The sequence below is a fragment of the Brachionichthys hirsutus genome, chromosome 19 (assembly GCF_040956055.1).
Source record: "Brachionichthys hirsutus isolate HB-005 chromosome 19, CSIRO-AGI_Bhir_v1, whole genome shotgun sequence".
NCBI lineage: Eukaryota > Metazoa > Chordata > Actinopteri > Lophiiformes > Brachionichthyidae > Brachionichthys > Brachionichthys hirsutus.
The window spans coordinates 7,751,292-7,773,724 of record NC_090915.1 but is presented as its reverse complement, the minus strand read 5'-3'; the positions used below and the strand labels follow the sequence as shown (position 1 = coordinate 7,773,724).

Here is a 22,433-nt window from a genome sequence, read left to right as displayed (position 1 = left end):
GGTTTTTTTGGATCATTTTTGTGGCTAAATTAATGAAGCAATAATTCACACAAATAATGCGTGTGACAATCGGACAAAAACAAATAAAATATGTAAGTAATAGTATCCTTTTTGTGTGTGTGTGTGTTTTTTTTAGAATTGCTGCTATCATCCTACTGTCTCAATATGTCTTGTGCTTGCGGTTTGGAACATTTCATTCTTCGGGTGCTTATGTACTCTCATTTTTGTGGACTGCATGCTTCATTTGTGTGTGTGTGTTTTGTGACTTTTTTCTTGCCATGAAGCAGGAAGGGTGCATCATGGGAGAACCGTGCAAAGAACTGCTGCCTTTAAGATAAATTCTCATTCCTGAATTTATTTATTTCATTTATATGATTTCAACTTTTGAAATTGTGAAGGGTGATTGAGGAGCATCAAAATCATAAGATTATACCTTTGGTCTATAATGAGTATAGAACTGTGTACTTCTATCAGTGCCTGTACTATAGCAAAAGATTCAACCCAGAATATTTCAATCCGGAGACCAGGAGTTGTATCAATCTAATCCCATAAATTGAGCATTAATTAGTCCCTTTGATCACCGTTTTGTCACTGAAGACTCCAAACTCCACTTTTACAATAGTTTGAGTATTGTCAATGATTTCATGTGTAGAAAACCTGATCATTTAAATGTATATTTGCAAGTCCAGCCCAAAATACTTGTGATTTGAAACTGCATCAAAATGACCCTGTAGCACTTAAACATTTGAGAAACACTATTTGTGGTAAATTAATCAAACCTATTTTGTGTACTAAATTTGACACAACATATTCATTTGTGGGATGAGGAGGCTAAAGCAAAAGTAATGTTTCAGATGCAGAAACTGTGTTAAACATTTTACTCCTGCGGACAGATATAAACAGCAAAAGACTAAATGCCTCTGATTGGACTGGAAGGCGTCCAAACACAAAGTTTACATAACAAACCAAACAGCTAATCTCTAAACAAAATATAACACATTTAAATGGCTAAAGGTCTATTCACATCAAAACAAATTCAAGTTCGACATGCATTGCAATGGTTTTCAATTTGTACATGAGTTCCAACAAAACGTACGATTATTGAAGAAGAAAAAGAATCACAAGTTTAGCAGGTTTGTAAATATCTTAAAAAACATTTGCTCGTTTTGAAACAAATGATAAAATCAGATTTATTTTAATTCACTGGAATCCTCGTCTTCGGCTCCCGCTACAGCAGATCTTCCAGGATCAGCGTCATCCCGAGCTTTCCGACAAATCCGCACAATCCACTCATGCTCCGAGTCATCTGTTGGGAAAATGTCTTTTTAAAATGATTCCTTTTTTGTTATCGAAAATAATTTCTGAAATCAATATAAACGCTTTTAAATGCTTAAATAAAATCAACAATAGCAGCAAAAATCAGGCCTGAAAACCCGCAGATATACAAAGGCGCAGACTAAAGATCTGCGTTCACCTTGCTGCGCTTTAATCTCTAATAACCAGCAGACATGCAATTAACCCCCGAACCATTTTAGTAAACCTGCAAACTGAGAAGGACAATTAAGTCCCGGGTAAATCTGTCAAATCAAGATAAACCTGACAATTAGGAGAAAATAACTTCTCAGTGCCACTTCAGACGCCAATAAATAATAACCCCGAGAATGGACGCCATTTCCCTAAACCGAAACGACTGACAGAGGAGTTGATAATAAACCTTTTTTTTTTTGTCATCATCGCAACTGAAACGAGTCGCTAATTGCAGGGGAGGCGCGCTTTCTCTGGCGCGCCCGCAGCTGCACGCACTTGAGCGGCCTCGCCGGCTTCCACGGCGCGCGGGGCTCCATTGTACCCAGGAGCAGGCCTGCAGCTCCGCGGGCTGATTGCGCGTAATTGTCGGCCACGGGCGTCGTGGCTAACAGCCACTTCAAGTTTAAATCGCTTCTCGCTTCTTGCCTCTCTTCTACCTGTTCTGGTCGGGAGGTCAATTGAACGCGTCGGACGCGCCGCAGCTGCCATTTTCAGGACGTTTTGACACGCGTTTGTCAGCGAGGAACGTGATTAGTGAAGCTCGTACGTCCTTACGTCATTTCGTAGACCTTTTTATGTATAATCGTTACAGGTGGCGGATCAGAGAACAGCAGGATATTTTTTTGACTACCGTTTCAAAATCAATACATTTAATTTAGAAACCTGCCCCATGCCACATTTCATAATTTCGGTGGCTTTATATGCTGGAGTTGAACTCCCCCCCCCCCCCCCCCCCAAGAAATACTATCATTAGGTGGATTTCATTGAAAAGTGGAAATAAGAAGAAGAGTGAAGAAGCTGAGAAATCCTTTCAAAAATAACATTTAGGTTATTCCCTGAAAAAAAAATCAAAAGGAATTTGTTACGGAGATTTCGACAAAAATTGTCATGACAAAAGAAATCCCACTCCCATAATGAACCCAAATCACCTTGTAACCATGGAAATAAAACAACAAAAACATTAAAAGTTCTTAAAAATGAATGTTAATATTAATTTTGAAGTTATGCAGAAATAAAACATGACAAACAAATGGATGGATGGACCATTCCTATTCCTTCTTCTCAATTTGTGGCAGCGATGAAAAAAATAATTACCCTATATGTGTGGTTCTCTCTATGATGTAAATCTGTCAGATCTGTAGGTCAAGTGCAGCACAGTACAATCGCTTTTTGGGTCACAACGTCTCTGCTGTATCGCCCTGCGTGGATTCTGCTCTGAACGCCGGAGCGAGTGTGTGAAAGCGATAATGGCACCTTGTTAAAGCCTGTTTATCTTAATCCTTAAAATACACTCAGAGGGAAAAGTGTTTCCTTCCAGCCTAATGGCAGCAAAGTCACACACACACACACACACACACACACACGCACGCACACACTGATTTCCGGATTTAATGGTGAAATAGAAAGATATCGTTTCGTGCTTTGCGCCTTATATAATGTTGTTCTCTTTTCTACTTAAATGTTTGTCTATTTTTTGAACATTCTAGTTTCTCTATTGTTTATTATAGGGTTCTCATTGTTGCACCTGTAGGGTCTGAGAGAAACAGAAATTTCAATCCTACAGTACATGCTGCAGAATTGACAATCAAGGACATTTTGAACTTTCAATAGCCCATCATAGTCAGTTGAGCTGTGATTCTGTGACGTCGCCAGGGGCCAAAAATCTGTTCTTGGTCCACTGACAATAGGTGCTAACATTGTAACATTGCTAACCACATTTTGTGGTTTCAAATTTTGAGGCACCACACTGAAAATCAAAATCAATGTGCAAGCTCAAATAAACGTTTGAATGCTCGTCATCTGTCTCCAATTCAGTGTAAAACGGAGCAGCATATGAATTTTTCTATCAAAGTTCACAGGTCTAACACGTGAACCCTGTTTCGTGATTAATTTTGTCCCATAAAAAAGTAGAGTTTCAGGAAAGTGACCTTTCCACTCGGTAGGGCCCTGGCTGATTTGATCTGTCTGTAAAACACCTCGGCTCGACGGGCACGGGAGGGAGGAGCAGCGGTTTGGTCACCAGAGGTGTTTTCCTTGGCAGTGGAATGTTTTCGGTGTGGGACTCTTTTTGTGCGCAGTTATTCCAGAAACAGGAAAGTGCTACTAACAATATGGCAACACATGGCCTCTGCTGGAGCAGCTGCCGCCTCCTGCACTGCTGCTGAGTGTCATCTGTTGCCAAGACAGAACATACACAAGTGATCGTGTGTGTGTGTGTGTGTGTGTTAGTTTAAAACCCAAACATGCTCAATCAGTCATGGTGGAGATTTGATTGAGCAGATGTGTTCTTTTTAATTACGGCTTTATTGGCCAATTCAAATGTTTTTGAATTGTACCTACAAAGTTAAGAAATGAACTTCATCAGCAACAACAAATTACGTCCAATTATGTGTCTCTGGGTCTTTGGGGGAAAGCAGATAAAAACAACCTTTTAGAGTTGTTTGTTGATTGTACGATTTGTGTTTCGGATTTTGCTGTAATCATTTCATTGCGTTGTAGTCTGTTGCCGTTGTATAGTGAGGTATAGGTGACAGTAAGTGGGAGCACACGCTTGCTGTAGCGATCTCAGGTCAAAATCAAGTCATAATTAAAATCTTTCATTGAACATTTGTTTTCTAACAAGCTGCATTTTGTGTATTCAAATGTATGGAATTGTAGTTTGATTACACTTACAAATTAACAAATGCAACCAATTAAAATCAGAGGTGAAAACACACCTAATTTGCAGCATTTAAATTTAATACGTCCCCATAACAAATAATATCCAAACACCATCAGCTGTGTGTCTCAACTCTGCTATCAGTGTCTAGTGTTGTCTTATTCTCGACAGATTTCCTGGTGAAAGGTGTGGCTGCTTTTGATTTAGCATCAAACCGAGCTTTCTTACTCTGCACCTGACTGTTGGGTCATAAAATCGACCCAGAATCAATGACGCTTTAATTGTGTGCATGGACAGAAATCAGTGACGGGTGACAGCTTCATGTGTCAGGCCGTTATCATCTCATGGAATCGTTTTGGTTAACCAGCAACGTCTCCTCCAATTCAGAGAAAAGTTCCTGGTCTATAACCCAAAACCATTGAGTAACGAGAAAGTTTCATGTATTTTTTTTATTTTTTAAATTTCCTGACAGGACCACCAAGAATTGGAATCAGCATGGCTCTTTTAATTCCTACAATCAACGGATGTTATGCATTTATAAAAGGTTGAGTACAGATTTTTCCTCCTTTACAAGATATTCTGAAAATATTCCTCCGCATGAAGCAGCAGAAAAAAAGATAAACTCCAAATATAACCTTTAACCTCTTGGGGAATATTAGCAACAGATCCTATTGTGTTGCCATGTTGGCACTACGCCGACAAGTACTGTTTGTTTAAGTTAGCAACAGTAACTAAGGCGAACAGGACATTGCGGTAGGTCCATTTTGAGCACCGAGTCAAATTTAGCCAAACAACGACGTCCAGTTCAAGGGGTTAATCGTCTGCATTTCAAGCCGTTTCCATATGCATTATTTTGCAGCCTTTGATGGAGCTCCATCAGTTCTTCTTTGTCCTTCATCCACCCGTTGTCACAGCTACGCGGGGAGCTCCTTCCTCTTTCCGCGCTGCGGCAAACGTCCCCCTCTGGGAGGGTGGGCCTTCTTTGTGTCCCATCATCCTCGCACTGCTCATCCTGGACGGAAGCCATGGGGCAATAAATCCTGTCTTCACACCCACTCTGACAAATGTGCCTTCACCTCCAAGGGTTGAGAAAAAAAAAAAAATCCACACAGGATACAGGGGAAATATTCTCAAGAATTGTATACCAAGGCAAGAGGGGAAGTACGTATGTGATGTAAAGCACAAGACACATAGCAACATTCCCCTCTAAGCGCTCTAACAGAAACTGCCATGAAAAGGCACACACCAATTAAATATTTCCTGTTTGGTATTTATTAAAATAAGACCACAGCCAGAACGTTGTTGGAAAATGTTCAGTTACGCTTCATTTTCATCTAAAAAAAATATTTCATTCTTATGCTCTTGCTCTCTTCTTCTTCTTCTCTCTCTTACTCGCTGCTGATCAATACCAGACCAATAATGATGATGAACAACCCACATCAAGGCAAGAGTCGTAAAACATATTTTTGCGCTGGATAGGCTTGCCGAGAACATCTGCCGGGGATGTGGATCCCGTCCCGTGTTTCCTTCTGTCTCCACACGTATGCAGACGCTTGTGCTCGTGGAACTAATCTGCAAGTAGCTCATTTTAATAAAAAATTTCTGCCAGAAAGTGCATTTCCACCATAAGGAGTGTGAGTCATGCTGAAATGTCTGCCAGGAATCCTGTCTTGCCACTTGCCTGTGTTAGTAAGTTTAAAATAGCAGTATAGTCAAATTTGCAGGAAAAATTAAATGGGATTAGTAAAATTAAAAGAGTCCTGCATGATTGTCAAACATCCCAATGCATGCATGTGTGATTAAAGCATGTGTTCTAGTACGGTACTGCATGTGTCCATAGGAACAGTACCGGTAATGGCATTTTGATGCACAGCTCATATATTTAATAACTGCGTTCATAACCTGCTGCCTAATTCCACACGTTGTCCAGGGTATGTAGAATCACAGGAGACACGATGAGCAGAGCACGTCAGAATTTGTGGATTCCTATCGGGACGCCTGACAGACTGCATTCGCTTCAAATCAGGAGTTCCAAAACTGGGCACTCGGTCAGTGGAAAAATGTGTCTTGAGTTTTCCACTTTTGACGAATAACAAAAGGAAAAAAAAGGAAAAGATGGCAACAGCCTATGGAAGCATGCTTATCAGATGTAGAAACCTTTCTTCAGAGTATCAAGGGATAATCCATTTAACAACACTCCAGATCCAGCGTTATCAAATCCTTCCCATGTGGCTAGGCTGCACGCTTCAGGAGATCAGGTTATAGAAAATTTGTCTGAAACAAATTCAACTCAAACGTACTGAGGTATGCTCCTGAGAGGTTGTTTCCTTACAAAGTATAACTATAGAATTCAAGAGACTGGAAAAAATAAGAGAGAGAGAGAATAACGTGATATTTGGGGTCTTACCTGCGTTTCTAAGGAATCTGCCGGCGTAGGACGTGACGACTCTGGTACTGGGATCATAAAAACCGTCTCCGCAGTCGTAACAATCGTCAGGAATGCTGGGTGCAGGGTGCAGATCGGCCATCTGAGATTCTCCTGCAGTAACACAACAGTAAAGTTACATTACATTACAGCTGCATTGAACGGTAATCACTCCTGCCACAAGCTTTGTGCGGACAGCCATTTGGAAAAAGTCCAAATGCACACGCAGACCAGTGAATTTTAGGATCATCTGAAGCTTTAAATGGTTTCTGTATTTTGGGTTAGGGATAGTCAGTCCTCTTACTCACACTCAATTTATTACGAGTTGGAGGAGGTTATGTGATCACTCATGTTTGTTCACCTGTTTTTCCACAGTATTTGAAAAGTTGTCAACAGATTTTGATTACATTTTGGTCGAGGCCCCTGGTAGAGGAGAAAAGTCTGAACGAATTACTGAATCCAAACCTGTTGGTCTGAGCCCGTTGCGCCTCTCACTGTGGAAACGCCTGTCGTGCCCATCGCAGTAGTCCCAGTCCTTCTCCTGGTACTGAAGACCATCAGCAAATGTAAAGGACCCCTGGTGAGGAGTCACAATAATGAAATCACCATTGTTAAGTCACAGTGTTATGGGTTTCCTTTGTGCTTTGCCAAAGATTCATAATTTTCCTGTTGTCAGTTTTCCTTGTGTCTTAAAAAAAAATATATCCCGTGAAAACTGCTGAAAGTGACGTTTAATGGTAATCCTACAATATGTATCCCAGACATGGTTCCTGGAAAGATAAATTGTTGGCTGAGGTCTTCAAAAATGACTTTTCAGAGCTTTTAGCACACAAATTCCTTTTTAACGCTCATTGTTTTTGACAGAAATCATAGACATTGATATAAACCAGATCAAATCAAAACTGTCTAAAATAAGGAGCAAGTGGAAAAAGCTGCCTTTCAGTATTGTGTCCTCATATGCATGTTTATTTATTTATTTCAAGAATGACAAACCCATAACTGGGAATGAAAAATAGACATACTTCCGCAATTATTTTATCTGAGCTCTTAGTCTGCACTGACATGACCTTACTGTTACCTCCACCAAAGAGGTTCTATGTTTGACGGTGTTTGTGTGTTTGTTAGCAGGAGTAGGGAAAAATTGCTGGATAGATCTTGATAGAAACAAATCTGAAGATGAGCCTCGGTCTAATTTATATCCCATTAAATTTTTATATATATATATACTCGCCTGGATACAAATAAGTCCAGATTCTCCCATTTACTTATAATGGAAGCTTTTTCAAAAAATCATATCTTGTAAAATAAGCATTCAAGGGGTCAGATATGAACTGTCATGCAAAATATCTTCTGGAACTGATCCAGAATGAGGTCAGAAAAAAATAAATATTAACGTTAAAACTCCATTTATGAATTCAAGAATCAGTTAAAAATACACATCAGCTCTGATTCACTTCTACTTTTCATGGTTGGTGTATAAAGATACCAAGAACAATTTATAACCTTTTGATGATGATCCAGATCACCATGTGGATGGTGAAAATCCAATTAGGAGGGGAATGAGCGGAGGTTTGTGCTCTCACAGTGCTTTTCTAGTTTAATGTCTGTTTATGTCAAAGCCCTTTTTTTCTAACCTGAAAAAGGTAATTAAAACAACTTAAATATGTATATTCCAATATCTTGTGTCATTTTTATTTTATACAATAACACACACGATGGATATAAACACTAGAACACACAAGGGGGGGGGAAAAAAATCCTCAACTTCCAGAATAACATTGATTTTAAAAGGAGACGCAAAAGGACCAGATATAACTTCCAAGGATCAAATTTCTACATTTCAGTTCAGGTCTGCTTTCAATAGAAGCTCTGTGGGCTTTCTTGGTATGGCATGGAGGCAGGTGCAGGATACTCTGGCCTGAGGTTAGTCATGGTTTAGAGCCGCTATCATTTCAAATGAATGTACTGATGATAATAATTGGAGTGGTTGCTGTTGTGGCAAAAGCCCATGAAAGGCTGCATCAGAGCAGGCGAGACCATCGCTTCATGCTGCAAGGGAAGGAGAGAAATCCAATAACGGCAACAAAAACGGTCAATGATTGCTAAAAGGGACCAGATGTAATATCAGCTATAACAAATGTAAAACATCTACACATGCATGCATGCAGAATACATGCATGCAGGAACACACACACACACACACACACACACATATACACACTCCTCACCTGTTTAGCCATGCCGTTTTCCCAGGTTGCTTCGTATCTACTCCCGTTTGGAAAGTGTAGTATTCCTTTACCGTGAAACATCCCATCTTTCATTTCTCCCACATACTTGGTCTCTGTGGGAAAGGTGTACTCCCCGTTTCCATCCATCCTGAGGAAGAGAGCAGGAGGTGGTCACACTCACCAATGTTTGCTCACATAGGTTGCTCATTTTAATGTGTTTTTTATTTATTTGGTTGTGTGTATCGTGACTTGTTTATGAAATGAAGGTTAACTAACCTGCCATTTTTTGTGTCTCCACTGTAACTGCTTCCGACAAGTTCCATTATATTCTTAAAATGTATATACGAAGAGAAATTCCAGCCAAAAATGTGGACCTAATGCAGACTGCGAGCGATCGTTACCATGACAACGCAGCAACATAAAGGCATGGTGAAGGATTTAAGATTACATTTTTTAGAATCAAGGGCACCAGACTATCGTGTTTTTTTTTAAAGTAATTTAACGGCTTCGAAGTTAAACATGACCAAATGAATACCACGTTCCTTCATTTTAAATTTAAACATTTTAAATAAATTATTTATAACTTATTCAATGCGCATGCGCAAGAGGGTCCTGTTTTGGTCGCGCTCTTGAAACGTCATTAGACCGCGCCTCTCAGCTGACAGTACCGAACTAGCTAAGGAAACTGACCTTCTACGTAGCCTCGGCCATCGTCCTGGAGCCAGGCGAGGACCTTGACTTGTTTTCGGTGTATTTGCTTTAGTGTTTAGTGTCTGTACACCGCCATGCCCATCATAGAAGTCCCCTCACTGCAGGAGCTGAGCGTGGACGAGGTGAGAAGCGTCTGTTGTTTGGCGTGAAGGAAAATCGTCGTAAAACCGAACATGCTAACTAGCTAGCCAAGGTTAGCGACGTTGTTCAAGATGTTCTCGGTAGCGTGAGGCTTTCGTAAGTGTCGTTAACTTCTAGTTAGTTAGTTAGTAAAAAAACCAAAAAAAAAAAAACCTTGAATTTTAAACGACCTGCTAGTAAATATTGTTTTGCACCGTTCTGCTTCTGACGTCTGACATTCAGCATGGCAGCGTTGTGTTTAAGTAGCGTTATATGAATCAGAATAGACGGCATGCTATTTTTAAAGTTGCATTACCTTTTCAATTTGACTTTATAGGGACGGTAATTCTCCAATGATTGAACCAAAACAGATCCATGGCCGGTTTGAGAGCAGGCGTGTTATTTAGTATGAACTTGTCCTTGGATACAGAAAGTGTCTTTTCAACAACAACAATGCTCCAGAATCAATAGATCTACTAGTATGGCATTTTATTTAAATAAGTAGAAAACTAATAGTTATAAGAATGTATTGGAAGTTCCTTAAGAAACATTACAACCCATGTAACTTGCAACACATTTATTGTTGGAGATAATTTTAAGAGAATTATAATGACAATAATTTGTTTAAATCTTTTATGTTGGGTCACAAATATCCACAAGTGCCTCCATGAAAGTAATTTTGCACTTTTTTTCAGAAGTGATCTTAAAATGTGTTTAATACGATTCAGTGCCTAACAAAGCTAGTGAAAGATTGACGGGAAAACAGGAAATGACACATCCTTATTCCCAGAACAATGCAAGACAGTGTTTCACTGTTTTAGGATATATGCTACGGACATTTTGACCAACGTTCATGGTTCCATGGACTGCAAAAATAACTTTTAGAAAAATCTAAATATTCAAAAGCACAACTCCTTGTTGTAGTTAATGTGTACAGCATGTGTGATGGGTTCTAAAAAAAGATGTTTCCATAAAAAAACACCCAAAATTACCATAAAAATCACATACATAAATTTGTTTAGATAATTAACCAAATATTACTTTGCACAGGTCAGCTTTAACAATATTATCTTATTGTATTATAATTGATAATAATTATCCACTGATCTTTATTTATTTTCCAGATTAATGTGTCGTCCGCTGTGCTGAAGGCTGGCGCCCACCATTATGGCTCGCAGTGTGATAAACCCAACAAGGAGTTCATGCTCTGCCGCTGGGAGGAGAAGGACCCCAGAAAGTGTCTAGAAGAAGGGAGACTGGTTAATGAGTGTGCCCTTAACTTTTTCAGGTACCCCTCATTTCAGGGTTTCACTCTTTTTAATGCCAAATACTCCTGGTATTCAAAGATATATGTGATGTTTTGTTAATTGATTTTGTTAGAAAGTAATATGCAAATATTGAAGTAATCCAAAATTGGTAGTGACGGTGAGTAGACTGGAAACTAGTGATTCAGCAGTATTTATATATTATTGGAGATGGAGCCCACGGTGGTGGTGGTGACATCTGCAGAATGAAACGGTGTGATTGAAGATGTGGCTGAACTCTGGAGCCAACTGAGCAGTGCAGAATCGGATAGTCGAGGCTAAATTATGGTCGGCAGATATTTGTGGTTTGCTTTTTTCAGATGGTGTTTTGTTCTGTATTCTGTAATTTTCCCAGCTCATAACATTTCCATTCGAATGGCATTTGGTATTATTAATAATTTTATAATTATTTGGTGTTCAATTTGGAATGAAATTGACCAGTAAAAGAGTGAGGTTAAAGAGAGCTCTAACTCTGCACCAAACTGATGGTGAACGTAACACATCCTCCATGAATCTCCACGCACTGAATCTTTTCTGATTGTAATCTGACTGAAAGGAGAGAGCGTGATAAAGGTGTGTAGACAACTAAAGGGTAAAAGGAGTTTAGGACATTATCAAACACACTATTAACTTAAAGAGGGTAAGGCCACGAGTGCTGCCAAACGTAGTTTCTGTGGGGGCTGGATGATAACAAGCGGCTACTTGCACTTTTCCCAGCAAGCTTACAGTGGATATTTACTGTCGCCGATGTTTCTTTGGATAATTTCAGTCCGTATTGATTTGAGTAAATTTATATAAATTATCCTCATTTTAGTGGTGCAGCTGATTATTGTTAGTGAATCCTAACTTTTTGAATGGAACATGTATCGCTGTCATTCTTCGTTTCTTTATGCCACTTTTTAACAGAGTTGTTAAACTATGAATAAACATCTGAGGTTTTTCACTCTTAACCTCTGCGCCTGTGTTTACTGAAGGTTTGTGACTAAGCTTTTGTTTTACCTTGTGCCCGTGCAGTAACTGCTGTGCGTGGGGGTGTGTCAGACAGCTTGCACTTCTGGCCATCTAAAAAACAGATGACCTCTAATTGTGAAGCAGAAACAAACAACTGACACGCTGACCCTGAAGTTAAACTGAGAGTTACTGTGAAAGAGAATTATGTGTAATTATTATAATGAGGAAAGACTTGAGAAAAGTCGTAATTGCGCCAGGGACCTGGTTTGACGCTCAAAATTCTTCTGGCAGCCTCCTTTTTATGAGCACGTGATCCACACCACCAATTCAAGCAGTCCCTTATATGGAAACATCGCAAGTCATAAATCACAATTTAATATAAAGTCTCAGCACGGTTGGAGTTTTGAATCCGTGCAGTTGAGACACATGGTTCGGTTTTTTGTTTTGTTTTCTGTCCTTGGGATCAGAGTTCTTCTGGACTATTTGAACCCTCTTCTAAATTGTATTCTTATTCAAATCTCAATTTTCACTGTTCCTCACAGGCAAATCAAAGGAACCTGTGCCGAGTCCTTCACGGAGTACTGGACCTGCCTGGATTATTCGAACTTGGCAGAACTGCGGCATTGTCGCAAGCAGCAGCAGGTCTTCGACAGCTGCGTCCTTGATAAGCTGGGGTGGGAGAGACCCGATCTGGGACACCTGTCTAAGGTGAGATTTATGCAGGATTGGCTTCACATTCACAGCCTGATTGTTGAGCTCGATTCAAGAACCAAAACTTATCTGGAATTCTCACTTTTTGTAAATGTTTTCCTGTACGAACCAAAGAAAGTTAAACAGAGGCAGAGCGTGAAAATGCAGCAGAGTCTTGGGTCAAACAGAAAATACAAAGGATAGACGAGGACGGGTAGAAGATGATGAAGAAGAGATGGACATGGTGTCAGTAGTTCAGAGTCTAGGAGGAGAGAGTGGACGATGAAATCATTTATAGTTTTTCAAATCCTGCTCTCAAATAACCACAGCCTGTTCGTTCACTCTTTGATTATTAGATTGCTGTCTCGACAGATTCTCGTTCAACATACTCTTTAAACAATCACAATATGCATTTGTTGTATAAATACAATTATATATGTATGTATGTATATTTTTAACAAGTCATTTTGTTCATATTCCTTCGTAGGTGACCAAAGTGTCGACCTCGAGGGCCTTTCCAGAGAACCCCTATCATTCTAGACCACGTCCTGAGCCCAATCCGGTCATTGAGGGAAAACTTGAGCCTTCCAAACATGGCAGCAGGTTATTCTTCTGGAATTGGTGAGGCTGCGCCAGAAAGCCAGTCATCTTCCAAAGCCATGGGCTCTGTCCTGAAACTGCTCGACTACTTGTGACCATCGACACAAAGGGTTAAATCTCTCGAGTTCGGACCCGAACGTGATTCTGTAGCTTCATCTGTGTCGGGTTCTGAGGGTTGGTTTTGGAAAGGGCTCATGGTCCATCTGCATCTTCATCAGCTGGACATCCAGCATCCTCAAACTTTGGAGAAACTAATCTTTGATTTTTTGAACAAGGTCCATAACTCATCTGTAAATGTAATCAGTACAGAATTACAACATGCTGTTATTATTGTTGTGAAATAATAAAGAGATAAAGTATCATTCTGGACTTTCATGTCTTTAATCATAATCACTCATCGTTCCGGATCTATTGGATTAGTCAGCCTTCAAGGCAGGAGGGAAGCAAGATGTAAGATGTAGGTAACAACGCCAAGTCGGCACATCTGTGTTTTGTCACATTGTGCAGTCAGACTGATGGAGGCTGAGGTTGGAGGTCAAGGTCGAGGGTCAATACCTGCAGTCAGAGAGAGCTGCTTCTGCTTCCTCCTCTTCGCCCCGCTCGCTTCCTGCCTCTGACCTGGACTGGAAGACGACAGGCGGAGCAATTTCACTGATTCACTGTAAAGCATGTTATTGCTGCCGGCACACGCGTGCAGGCGCGCTCGTAACCTTGAACGAGAAGCCGGTTCAAAGACATGCTGGCGTGTGGAACATCAGTGGACCGTGCCAATGCAAACACGTGAAGCGGTGGGACATTGTCGAAGATGAAAGCTACTGTTGAGGGATCTCTGTTGCAGATGAGTTACCTCAAAAGTGCAGATTTATTTTCCCTTATTAGCTTTTAAAAAACTATCATAGCAGCGAGCGACTCACACCTTTTCTTTAACCCCTGCCATGTGTTTGATTTCTTTGGGGACTCCTGGTGCATTGAGTTGACAGCTTTCTCATATTCAAGCAGATTTTGGTCGGGGGGGTGTTTGCATATGATCTAAAAAAAAAAAGCTCATTTCAATGCACAAAAACACCAGAACATATAAGGGAGCGCTTTTCTAATTTTTACAAGGTGTCACCGGTGAGTGTTGCAGAAATCCCCTCACATGGTGTGGACTGGATGTACAGGAAACCCTCTTCTGACCTGGACAAAGGGATGAGGGAAGAAGGGATTTGAAGAGGAAAGGAGGTATAGATGGAGAAAAACATGGAGAGACAGAAGTTAAGAAAACATCGTAGTCGGCGAAGGTTGTTGATGGAAGCGGAATAAATGCGAGGATTGAGGGTTTGATGGACAAGGGGGGAAAAAAAGGATCGCTAGGATCCAGTAAGGGGAAGGTGGAGGGTGACTTGAGTGGACCGAGTGAGGGCGTGAAGGTTGCGTGGCGGCTGGCGGCGAGGCCCCGGGGCTCGTGGCAGGCCCCTCTCCATGCGACTTGCAGGAAGCGGGGGTCATCGTTTGACACGGCACCGCCACCGGAAACGGGCTCTGGCACAGGAAAGAAATACAATACGGGGCTTTGACAAAGATAAAGTCTGCCTGACGTACTCAAATAGTCCCAACAACCTGGTGAGTTCACAAACACGACAATACGAGCAGAACTATCAAGAGGAGTAAATAGTAAAAATCAAGATTGTACAATTAATATCACACATTATAAAGATAAAAGAATAAGCATATTTATCACATTAGACATGACTGATGGGTTTTATCCATTTATTTGTGATTGCATCTCATTAATGTTCCATTTTCTGCACTGTTTTAGAAATGCATTACTTTTCTGTTTACTACAGTGCACTTCTCTTCCATCCCAGCCATCAACAGCCCCCAACATGTGGGTGCACTTGGTTTGACAAACTCTGAAAGGTAGGTGCGTTTGATTTGTTTATGTTGGTGGCCCTTTCTTGCCATTTCCCCTCTGTGATCTCTTGTTGTCGAGTGCTGCTTTCATGTGTCCTCTCACCCCCTCACTCCGCATCGGCTGGCTTTGAAAAGCCATGCAGGTTGCTCTGTGTATAAAACACACACCAGTACCACCACTGCGTCCGCAGTCGCCACTCGTGGAGATGAATAATCGGAGAGCCTCAGAAGCAGACACGTGTGCACATGTGTTCTCTCCTGCAGCAGATGTTGTTGGTTTTCATCTTCGTGTTTTCCGGGAAGAGTTTCATGCAGGCACATTTATACAAAACAGAACATCAGCAGATTCATGTGGATCTGCTGTGTTTTAAAAAAAATATGTGTTTAGAGGTGAACATGTGGAACAAAATGAATTTATGGAATTTGAAACAATCGTGTAGGGTGGGGACGTCTATCTTACCACCAAATTTCATCCTGATCAGATCCGGATTGCAGATATTATCAATATTTTGGTACACTTGTGTTTGGGCCTACTGTGCATTTAATATTAGAGATAGAGATTTCTAACAAGCGGCGTCTTATATTCCATATCGGAGCAGGTCAACGGATTTGTTCTATCTTTAATACCTGAGAAACAGCAGTTGAATTCGGGGTAAATTTTAACAACAAGTTTTGTTTTTGTTTTTGGACACTAAATAATGTCTTTCATCACCATTATCACAAAGGAGGTTCTGTTTTTGCTGTCCTTCACCGAGACGCTGTGGAATTAGTAGTGGCCAAACGGATTTGTTGTATCTTCAAAAGCTCTGGATCTATGAAAGTGTTTTAGTGAATAACTTCTAAACTTCTAAACAAACAATGTGAATCCAATTGCTAAAGGTTTGCTTTCATGCTTAAGGAATCTAAAAATAGAGATGAAATAAATGTAGGACCATTATTTTTGGTGTAAATCCTAATATAGGGGGACTGAGGTGCTTGGGGGAGGTCTGCGCTCTCAGAGTGCTTTTCTAGTTTGCTTCTTTGTTTATTCATTATGTGGGAGAGTTTAAATAAGCTTTCAAGATAACCCTCACATCTTTAGATGCTAAATCGTAATGAATATGAATGCACAAACACACACACACACATATATATATATATATATATATATATATATATATATATATATATGTATACAGTACTGTGTATATCTGAATATATACAGTCTTCATTTTGGACTTATTCTCTTACAGCAGCCTGCTGGAAACAGAATTGATGAAGGTGCTGACAATGAGCCAAAACAGTGAAGTTGCACACACACATAGAAAAAGTGACTGTTCAGAGCTTAAATTTCCATGGTGACAGAGTGATGACCGTGACTTGTGTTTTGCATTCCAGATACGCTCCACGGCCGCTCTTTCGTGCACGTTTTGCCAAACACCTCTGAATGCAATGCTTAAGATAACATTTAACGAATCTCAAGGTTTCATTCGAGGTGTTAATCCATCAAAGACAAGACGCAGCAGGAGTGCTGCTGCTTCGTAGCACGTCCCACAGGTGGACAGCCAAAACACATAAAACAAAACAAATACACACATTCGAACATATACCAACACATCTTAGTTTCTTTTTTTCCCCTCCAAATGAGGTTAAGAGTACCGGTAGTATTGGAAATGATTTTACTGTTCTTCGAAATTAATAGATTTTTGGAAAGCTATGTTTATTCAACATGTTTGAAGGAAAAATCTCCAGGCACTTCTTTTCCCTGCGTGTTTATTCTGGGCTATCTTTGCAAATGGATTAATGTGAAGTATGTGATGAAATGAGACGTCTACTAAATGACAGCTCAGGCTGTTGTCACGCAGCTTAACACTCCATAACTAAGGCCTGGTAGTGTGTTTGTTTGCAGGTGTGTGTGCACATACGCGTTTCTGCATACGTGCTGAATGTGGGCACGTCATGAAAATAAATGTTTGTATGTTTGTGCATTTCTACATGTATGTAAAGTAAAATTTGTAGCCGTGTGTGTGTGCAAATGTGTGCATGTGTAACTCCTTCTGGGCCGGCCTGTGTTTATCTTGGCCTGTTCCCAGACCTTCATCATTTCTCTGCTGATAGCTTCATCCCTCCATCCCTCCGGCTATTTACAAGTCTACCGCAGACAGCCTTTCCCTGCCAACATCCTCTCCTCTCCGCTCCTCTCCTCTCCTCTCCTCTCCTCTCCTCTCCTCTCCTCTCCTCTCCTCTCCTCTCCTCTCCTCTCCTCTCCTCTCCTCTCCAACACATCCGGGGTACACCTCGGATGTGTCGCCAGCGTATCGCGGGGTCACACAATGACATGGACAGTCCTTCCATGTCCTTCCTGCCTTGGAAGCACTCAAGTCTCAGCTCGGAGGTCGACGGCGTCCGACGGTGCGGCTGCATTATGAATGTCGGTTGGATCATCCCTCCTAGTCGACAAAGTTCAACACTAATGCCACGACTACTAACATGATCCAATCCCACCTCAGAGTCACTTTACCCTTCAAAGCTTATCTTCCTCAGAGCACTACCGCATCAAAGGGCCTTCCACTCGAGTGTGTTTCCACACACACACACACACACACACACACACACACACACACACATGGATGGACGCGCTGAACCCCAGCCCAGCACTTATAATCCTGCCAGAGCTGATTTCTTCCCTTGCGCTGGGAAATCTGATGTCGCTCTAATGCTGTTGTGCTCGTGGTTTCTGCAAGGTAGACTGAAGCATTCCTCGACCGTGCGCTCATCTAAACAAAGCTAGTTAAAAAGGACGCACAGAGGCTCGGGCTACACAGTCGTGGCAGGGCTCCTCTGGGTGGCTGCCATCGAGCAGAGGCCTCAGATCGGTTTGGGTTTCCTACGCACGTCAAGGTAGGTTAGGCGTTCCCTGCGTCGGGCCGCTTTCAGGCCCTGGTGGGCTATCACTCACAAGCCCAGGCCCTCCCGCCTCCTGCTCTGGAACTGGAAGCTCCTTCCCCTCTCTCCGCGTCCTCCTCCCATCAGCCACCTCACCCACAGGCCGACTTCTGGCTGCCGTCCCCGGTTTGCTCGTCAAGCTTTGCCCTTTCCCCCCCCCCCTCATCTGTGTCTCTCAGGCGTCCCCTGCGTATGACTTTCCGCTCCGATCATGGAGCACCGGAGCAGAGCTATACGGCCCTCAGTTGTCGTCTCACATTTGCCTCTCAACCCTGTCACACATTAAAGCAAGCTGCACAGAGCCGCGTTTCACTGCCGTCATTGTTGACGCCACATCCAATCACGCTTTGGTGTTTTTCGTGGAAAATGTTTTTCCCGCTAAACATAATTTTTTTCAGTGTTGTCATAAATAATGTTATATTTATTTATTCATTCATTTTCATAATCGTTTGATCTGAAATCCGGGTCGCGGGGGGTCTACTGGAGCCTATCCCAGCAGTCTGCGGGGCGAGTGGCGGGGGTACACCCCGGACAGGTCGCCAGTTCATCGCAGGGCCACACACACACAGACTCGCGCACACACCTACGGACAATTTAGTGTAACCAATTCACCTAATTTTGCATGTTGTGGGAGGTGGGAGGAAACCGGAGAATCCGGAGAGAACCCACGCAGACACGGGGAGAACATGCAAACTCCAAAGGCCCCCCCAAGTTGGATTTGAGCCTGTGACCTTCTTGCTGTGATATTATATTTCCAATTCAATTCATCGTCATATCTGCAGCCACAACTTTTAAAAACAAATGAAACCTTTGCTGCGTTGTCACGTCAACAGGTGAGAAAGAGACAATCCGCTCCACCCATCTCACGCCTCCACGCCTCGGCGCCTAAATAATCACGCAGCTTCCAGGTTTGCAGAGGCAGTTCGCATCCCGCGCCACGCAAACGCTGTTGCTGTTGCTTGATTGTGAATGCAGGCAGTTTGTGAGTCAAAACTAAAATAACTTTTTGCAAAAGAAAAATAAACTGACAGGGTTTTTCCCTGAGAGGAAACCTTTAGTTTACTATATGACATGTTTCTTAATAGTGCTAAAGTGTTCAGTGTTCTTTAAATAAACAACGTGGAATTTTGCATAGTGGGGCATGAAAGAATGCAGGAGTCTCACTGCCCCTCTCACACATGTCAGCAATTTGGCTGCCTTGTGTATTTTGGATGTTGGAAAAAAAAAAAGGGAACATTTCAAAGTAAACGAAAGAAGGAAAGTCTTATCCGCCTGGCAGCTGCGCTCCGGACCAAATTGCTTTCAGCTGATGCGCTGCAGCTCAAACTTGCTTGGGTAATATCAAGTGATGCATTGCAATACTGAGAAAACAACACAGACAAAAAAATAAATACAAAGAAATGCTGCAAAGTTCCAGTGCTTATTCAGGCAAAGCCCACAAACCCCTCAACAGGCACACATGTTCATGAACATTTTATTATATTTTACTTTTATTCAGTCTTACAGGGAGTCAAACGTCAGAGATCTGGACATTGTAGTTTAACATTTTAAAGTTTTAATGAGCCAGAGTGTGAGCGATGAATGACAAAAAAACAAAAACAAATTAAAATGGTAGTGTCAATAAAACAAGAATGTGTTAGAATAAAAGAGAATCATGAAACATGAAGATAAATAATTGAGGATGTTGTTAATCATAAGAACAACTTGGAGAGATGCATCAATAAAACAAACAGATAAAAATATTTATAGGAAGGCTGAAAATATAATAAATAGATCAAAATATGTAGGTTAAAATCAGCTGAGACGATTGGCGATCTTCCTCACACAAACATTATCACCCTTGATATAATGATGATGATGATTATCATGATTTGTTGCACACGGGGCTTTGTTTAATTGCATGCTGGCGTGCAATTAAACCAATAAAGGTAAGATTCAAGCATTATGCAACATTTGTCATGTCTTGCTTTCACAACAACACAGAAACATTCAATCCTCCAGCACATCAATAAAACCCCATAAAACTCGAATATAGTTTAGATATTTTCCACACACAAACAGGTGGAATTAATACAATTATGTTTCAAGATTTTCCTTTTGCAAGTGAGTGAAGATAATTGAGCTGTCCATATTCCGGGAAGTGTTTGTTAGATGCAGCGGTTGAAATGTTTTGCACAGAGGATTTTATGTTTATGCACTGAGGTTGTGACATTTCCTACCATGCATGCCTGTCATCAAACACATCGCATTTTTATTTCTTGCACACTTATTTTTCACATTTGATAAAATTGTCATGAACAATTTTATGAGAGGTCCAGCATATTATTCAATAAAGAGTGTGGCGCAGTGGGAAGCATTTATTTAGCTTAACTATTCACGGGGATGCTCATCAGTAATCAACACTTTGTCAATATTTATATGAAATAATTTCATATTTCCCACGCTTTAATGAGGAATTAAATGTAAAGTGACAGTTAGTAAGAACATATTAAAATATGATGTGGATTATCAATAATTATATGGATGTAAATAATAAGCAGTCTTCAGCACACCATTCAGGAAAAAACAACATAGTTCTTATCGCTGTTGCTCATTTTGGGCATGAAGGAATAATTCTGCTGACGTCTGCTTGATCTCAGTTTTCCAGCTCTGACAAAATATTTCCCCATCAAGCACCGCCACCATCATACCCTTGACTTTTGGAGCCAAGGCAACGTGCCACTTTAACTTAAAAAATAATAATAAAAAAAAAATGTTGGAATGCCAAGCAAAGTAATCAGACTGGAACACAACAGGTTCACCGGCTCTCTGTATGTCTCAGCCTCCAGCTCGGTTTGCGTTCTGCCTGCTGGGAGACCTGGAGGTGTTTGGCTCGTCTCTGGACTCACTGGGAACCATCAGACAATTCATATTTTAAACTATTTTGATATCAACTCTGCAGAGAGTTGCAGTTTCCCTGAGAACATGACTTCCCCCGGGTTCTGGGGCCCATTGCACTGCCAGAAGAATAAACAGAGGGAGAGGCGGGGGGGGGGTTCTAAACTTTGCAGTAAAAGCAAAAGTAAGAAAGTAGGAAAGCACCATCTGCTGCAGCAATCTCATGGCACATAGGATGAATCCGGTTTGAGGTGGAGGTTCTACTGTATGTGTGTGTGTGTGTGTGTGTATTTGAATGTGCAAATTGGACAAAAATAATAAACTACAAAGCAAATCAGTTTAGACTAAGGTAAGGTAAGACCTTCTGAAATACTTTATTTCCATTTTGCAGTGTAGGCTGCTACAGCGATATTATTCTGATACTTTATTAATGGTCGGACTTTGAATTCAGGATTTCTACTTTAGGATTTCTACTTCAGGATTTCTACTTCAGGATTTCTACTTCATATGCGACATTTCTAATTCTATTGTTTCTTCTTTAAGGATCTGATCATTTCTTTTATGATAAAATAATAAATGCTATAACAAAAATGATTCTAAATGCATGTAGAATAACTGAACCTTTATTAAATTACAGTTCCTGACAGATGACCACACACAAACACACGCACACACAAACACACACACACTGCTAATGAAAGCAGCTTTATTTGCCTGCTTTACAGTAGCAGCTACAAACTGCCTGACAGCCGCGACAAAAAATAAATCATCAGCGTTAAAATGTTTTGAGATGTTTTCTTCTTCATGCTTTTCTGAGTAAACATTGTGAATTGTAAGAATCCACCTTCTGGCCAATCAACAGGCCCCACCTTCCCCACTTCAGGTTCCAATGACCTATTAGCCAAATGTGTTTATTCAGTGTTTAGTCACTATTACCCTCAGTATGATCCCTGCTCTAAAGGGCTAATGGCTGAAAATCTCCCCCCCAGACCGACTTCATCGTAAAATAATTGATCACATGTGAGAGCAACTGGCACGCGTTTCCTCTAGTTTTCCTAAAGAGGTGATATCATGCGCTCGGGCCGCTCGCTCGTCACCGAGATAGGATGATTGCTTCCGGTACCGGGGAAAGAAAGGGAGCGATGGATCAGAGAGGCTGCCGCGGTTCTCAGTGGATCACACATTAAATCAAACGGTGTTATCGCACCAAGCCTGAAACAAGGCCGAGGGAAAAACACCATTTGTTTCACTTGTTCTGTTTAAAAGGCTCCGGCAGGAAATCGATCATCAGGGCGTCATTAAAACTAAACTAAGCGGCTTCATTATATATATATATATATATATATACAACTAAATCATATCAACGGAGATAAAATCTCAGTTGGTGAGTTTATTTTATGCATTCTTTCTGAGACACAGAGAGAGTAGACAGAGCAGAATTAGGAATAATTTGAGCTCTTTTAAAATGGCCCAGGTAAAATAAATGACTTTATATTTCCTGTAGTTCATTATAGTCAGTAAAA

At 41.1% G+C, this 22,433-nt stretch overlaps 2 protein-coding genes across 2 annotated transcripts; one reads left to right on the top strand and one right to left on the bottom strand.

Moving 5' to 3' along the window:
• Window positions 1-1,190: 1,190 nt before the first annotated feature.
• morn5 (MORN repeat containing 5) lies at window positions 1,191-9,162 on the bottom strand. The gene is made up of 5 exons (XM_068753221.1): window positions 9,116-9,162; window positions 8,840-8,987; window positions 7,077-7,188; window positions 6,594-6,725; window positions 1,191-1,306 (listed from the first exon to the last, which is right to left on the bottom strand). The coding sequence occupies exons 1-5, from the start codon at window positions 9,160-9,162 to the stop codon at window positions 1,191-1,193; spliced, it is 555 nt and encodes a 184-aa protein (XP_068609322.1).
• A 347-nt stretch (window positions 9,163-9,509) lies between these two features.
• On the top strand, window positions 9,510-13,577 carry ndufa8 (NADH:ubiquinone oxidoreductase subunit A8). Its single transcript, XM_068752988.1, has 4 exons — window positions 9,510-9,672; window positions 10,795-10,958; window positions 12,468-12,633; window positions 13,103-13,577. Exons 1-4 carry the CDS (start codon window positions 9,625-9,627, stop codon window positions 13,238-13,240), a joined length of 516 nt encoding a protein of 171 aa, XP_068609089.1. The 5' UTR covers window positions 9,510-9,624; the 3' UTR covers window positions 13,241-13,577.
• Window positions 13,578-22,433: the final 8,856 nt, after the last annotated feature.

What these genes read in the sequence shown, in the direction of transcription:
- morn5 (XM_068753221.1), bottom strand. Translation starts at nt 9,162, where the DNA reads ATGGAACTTGTCGGAAGCAGTTACAGTGGAGACACAAAAAATGGCAG. An exon ending in AAAACGGCATGGCTAAACAG is followed by an intron (nt 7,189 to 8,839) that starts GTGAGGAGTGTG and finishes ACTCCTCACCAG; the next exon opens with GGGTCCTTTACATTTGCTGA. An exon ending in CAGATTCCTTAGAAACGCAG is followed by an intron (nt 1,307 to 6,593) that starts GTAAGACCCCAA and finishes TTTTCCCAACAG; the next exon opens with ATGACTCGGAGCATGAGTGG.
- ndufa8 (XM_068752988.1), top strand. Translation starts at nt 9,625, where the DNA reads ATGCCCATCATAGAAGTCCCCTCACTGCAGGAGCTGAGCGTGGACGAG. An exon ending in TGTGCCCTTAACTTTTTCAG is followed by an intron (nt 10,959 to 12,467) that starts GTACCCCTCATT and finishes TGTTCCTCACAG; the next exon opens with GCAAATCAAAGGAACCTGTG. An exon ending in ATCTGGGACACCTGTCTAAG is followed by an intron (nt 12,634 to 13,102) that starts GTGAGATTTATG and finishes ATTCCTTCGTAG; the next exon opens with GTGACCAAAGTGTCGACCTC.